At 35.7% G+C, this 4,564-nt stretch overlaps 1 protein-coding gene across 1 annotated transcript; it reads right to left on the bottom strand.

Annotated features, from left to right (window-relative positions):
• Positions 1-166: 166 nt before the first annotated feature.
• Positions 167-4,564, bottom strand: sarnp (SAP domain containing ribonucleoprotein; the record flags this gene model as incomplete). The annotated part of the gene is made up of 10 exons (XM_008414735.1): positions 167-935; positions 1,020-1,106; positions 1,784-1,852; positions 2,170-2,195; positions 2,770-2,807; positions 3,059-3,132; positions 3,642-3,693; positions 3,904-3,974; positions 4,053-4,096; positions 4,465-4,564. Coding segments are annotated over 10 exons (603 nt in total), but the record flags the coding sequence as incomplete, so codon positions are not given.

Raw genomic sequence — 4,564 nt, 5'->3', positions numbered from 1 at the left:
AAGGTTTTTTTTCCATGCAAATGTTTCAGATCATTTTTAAATTATTCAAATTAATTTGTTGATCTGAAACATTTAAGTAGATGTAGTAGATCATAAATCTAAATGGCAATTTTATCAGTATTTAGCAATTCATACAGAAAAAAACAAGAAACACGACAGACAGGAGTCAAAAAATTGAAAACAATTTATTTTAAATTTCAAAACGTTATAAAATGGACAAATAACCTGAAGCAGTATTTTGATGGTATCCCTCCAAAGGATAACAACGAATTAAAAGGCTGTGTGTTGAATCAAAAGTACAAATAAATTCAAATAAAAAAAGTTCAAGGAAATATCTGGTTTGGTAAACAATAGAAAAATGAAGTTTTTCCAGCAATGAACAAAAAAAACCCAAAAACATTTGAACGTCTGTTTTGATTTAAGTTGTAATTCAGCTACAATGATGTCATAAATTCAACACCTTAATTTACATTAGACAGACAGAAATCGACTTTTAACAGAGCCAAGGCTGCACAGTAAATGCTTGATACATCTCCTGTCAACATCCAGGTTGCTAGGCAGCAGGATTGTTTATTATTGGGGTATTAAGTAGCTGCAGGAAATAAAATGTTTATTGCTGCATCATTATTGGAGCTAATTTTGAAAAAGWACGGCAGGAAGTTAGTCTGTTCCTGTGAGTTTTCATAAGAAGTAGAAACAGATAAATATGGAGCCTCCAGGCTCCCAGGAAAACAGCCTTTTCCAGAGTCTAACCCTCAGATATGATCCTTTATTTAAGTGTACTTTTGATGAACAAAAATCCAGTTACTGATTATTTTATCCCCAAAAATCTGTTGAACAGCCTTAAAAAAAAAAMCACAACAAAAAAAATCCACTACAAAAACAAACATTTTTTAAACTTTTCCGAATCTTTCCGCACGTTTCATTTTCTTCGCCTGCAGAGAAAAAGCAAACAAGCAGAGGCATTATTAAGCAGCTGAATTAGCGGTTTCTAATGATGAGCGAAACATGGACGTTACCTCGACGTCGTCTCCTCCAACCGACGGAGTGCTTGTTAAGATCCCAAACCTCTCCTTTCTCTTTTTCAGCTTTTCATCCTCCACAATCTGAATAAAAACAACGAAAAGATGTAAAACCCAAGAAGACTGAATGTTGTGAATGAGTAAAACAGTGAGATAATCCGGTTATTAAAGGTTTTTTTTTTATCCAACAGATTCACTTAGACAATCACGGATTAATGCCAGATTGGACAGAGGTGTGTAAACTTTCAGATCCGCTGTAAATGCCAAACCCAGAGAATTTTGGAAGTAAATAAGTTTAGGAACAAAGTTTGTCACCTTCTGTGAGACTGATGAGACGTTCATGCCGAATCTTTCCGCTCGTTTCTTCAGGACGTCAACGCTGACCTGAAACAAACACGCAAACCTGTCAGACAAACAACAGCAGCTGGAGGAAAAGAGGGAGAGAAAAAAAGAGGGAGAAATTAAGRAAGACAGAGGAAAATAAAGAAAGAATGGAAGGAAGAGAGAAAAAGAGATGAAAAATAATGGAAGGAAATTAAAGAAGAGCAAAAGAAGGAAAGAAAGAGCAAAAGAAATAAAGAAAAAAATGAAAGAAAGGGTGAAAGAAGTAAGGTAAGAAAGAGAAAGAAAAAAAGAAAAAAGAAAGAAAAAAAGNGGATTAATGCCAGATTGGACAGAGGTGTGTAAACTTTCAGATCCGCTGTAAATGCCAAACCCAGAGAATTTTGGAAGTAAATAAGTTTAGGAACAAAGTTTGTCACCTTCTGTGAGACTGATGAGACGTTCATGCCGAATCTTTCCGCTCGTTTCTTCAGGACGTCAACGCTGACCTGAAACAAACACGCAAACCTGTCAGACAAACAACAGCAGCTGGAGGAAAAGAGGGAGAGAAAAAAAGAGGGAGAAATTAAGRAAGACAGAGGAAAATAAAGAAAGAATGGAAGGAAGAGAGAAAAAGAGATGAAAAATAATGGAAGGAAATTAAAGAAGAGCAAAAGAAGGAAAGAAAGAGCAAAAGAAATAAAGAAAAAAATGAAAGAAAGGGTGAAAGAAGTAAGGTAAGAAAGAGAAAGAAAAAAAGAAAAAAGAAAGAAAAAAAGRAAGAGATAATAAAAAAAAGAAAAAGAGTAATTTCTGAAAAACTCACGCCAGCTTTGCTGTTTGCCACAACGCCTGTTCACAAGATAAGAACAAGAAAGAAAATAATCATTTGCCTCCATTAAACTCACAGCTTTTAGTTTCAGAATTCAGAAAAATGAAAATGAGGAAAAGAAGTTCGTTAAAACTTTGACTAAACCAATCAAGACTCAACATCAGCTGCTTTTCCAGTTTTACAGAAAACATTGATTACAGGAAATGTTTAGAAGGGGTTGGGAAATAATCACTTAATATCACACAACACTTCAACCATAACAAGATTATCTATGATGATGAAACATCAATACTGAAAAATGAAAACAAAGCAAATCTYTTCAGTAACATCAGACTGGGATTCTCTGACTTGTTTATCTTATTGCGTTTAGATGACGTCTGCTGTGAGTCAATACATGAATAAGACGAGGTGAACTGAAGGTGATGCTGTTCTGTTTCTAAAACATCTTAAGCCTCTGATTTTACCAGCTGAAACACTGRTGTCCTCCTSTTATCATAAAACGTTCAGTTTGATTTAAATATARCAAATGCTGAGTAAAGGAAACAGTTTTAGTGTTTTCTRCGCGTTGGGCTTCTGGTGAGGAYGACGACGTACCTGGAGAGGGGCTTGAAGAATCGGAGGGCGATCCAAACCTGCAGRAAAACAACGGAGAATAAACTCAGACATAAAGGATCAACAGTTTCCTTCCTTACAAATACAAACAATGTTGTGACTTTTAGACAATTTAGATGCTCAGCAAGTTGTTWAATGCAACAACACAATCTCAAGAAGCTGAGATGAAATTGTTTGTTCCTGTCATTTATTTCAAATTTTCCAAGATCCCAACATTTTGTCTTGTGAAAGAAGTGACAGAAAGGAAGAACACGGTGAATTAGAGGTCAACCTTGCTGCACGTAAGGCCTTCTTGCTCTCGGCTGATGCTGGCAGGTTGAAACGCTCAGCTCTTTTCTGTAGTCTCTGCTCAAAACAAAGGTAGACGTTAAACACATTCAGTTTTCTGTCTTTCACCGAAAGCTTCACTGTGACATGCAAATGAGCTGAAATAAAGTTACAGGAAATTAAACAACTAGAAGTGCCAATCAGGAGAATATGTCACCTTAGTCCATATTTCATAAGACCGTTTAGGGTCAGTAACATTCAACAAATGTTTTCACATKATCATAATTAGTGTGTAGAATTTTGAGGAAAGAGATTAATTCAATGCAGTTTAGAATTAGRTTGTAATGCAACAAAATACKGAAAAAGTGAAGCKCTGTGAATACTTTAGAGATGCTCTGCATATTCAAAATGTTATAAACTTGCATTTTTCCATGCTACTSTAATATTTAGTCGGTTGTACAGAGTCTATCAGCAGCAGTTGTTCACTTATGGAAAAGAGGGGAAAGAAGAAAAGCAGTGTCTAATTTCAAAAATGAAAAAGAAAAGCAATTATTGATCTGCTTTAGGAGAAAACAAGTCAGACATACTTCACTGGCAGATAAGGGAGGACTTATTTTCACCACCTTCTTCTCAGCAGGCCTGAAAAMAATAAATTAGAATTACTAATAGAGGACTTACACATTTTCAAGAAAGTTTTAATAAAAAACAATAATATATTACAAATAAAACTACACGTTTCTTCCTCACCATAGAAGGCAAAGGTAATAAAAACCATTTTGTTTGAACCTTTGGAAAAAGAAGGAAACTAGAACCWAATGAACATTCCCAACTGATTTAAGAAACACTTACGGCTCACTCTCAATCACTTCAGAACCATTGTCCACTTTTATGGTGTCGGAGCTCTCCACTTTACCAAAGTCCTGAAAATAAAATAGGAACCTTAATATTTAACAAAGTTGCAGCACAGTGGTATGAGATGTGAAGTGAAGTTCTTTTACCACAGAATCCTCAGCCAGCACATCATCGACGTCCACATCTTCTTCTGTTGTTCAAAACATRAAAGAAAGACATTTCCAACATGAAAAACAGGAATATTAGCAAGTTTTAGTGATGAGATACCATAGAARACAGGAAACACAAATTAAAATAAGTATTTGTACAGTACGTTGTAACTCCTACTGTTAATCTGGTAGATGTTGCGTCTCTTACATTTGAGTTGTAAACTTATCTTAATTTTTCTATGAGCAACAAACAAAATGTTTTATATAATCTTACATCACATGAGATTTACTTTAACTCACCCCTCGAAAAATTGAATGGYAATATTGCAAAGCCATGTTTTSTAGTGGTAACCCAGTCAACACCTTTGCAGGTGGTAAATACAGGTGTGTGAACAGCACTGAGCCTCACCGTGCTCCTCCAGGTAGGCCTGGAGTCGGGCGATCAGGTCTCCTTTGTTCCCCTTGGTCTCCAGACCTCGGGCTTCACACTCCTGCCTCAGCTCAGCAAG

The sequence above is a fragment of the Poecilia reticulata genome, linkage group LG7, assembly GCF_000633615.1.
Source record: "Poecilia reticulata strain Guanapo linkage group LG7, Guppy_female_1.0+MT, whole genome shotgun sequence".
NCBI lineage: Eukaryota > Metazoa > Chordata > Actinopteri > Cyprinodontiformes > Poeciliidae > Poecilia > Poecilia reticulata.
The sequence above is the reverse complement of the archived record's forward strand: the minus strand, read 5'-3'. Positions and strand labels throughout refer to the sequence as shown.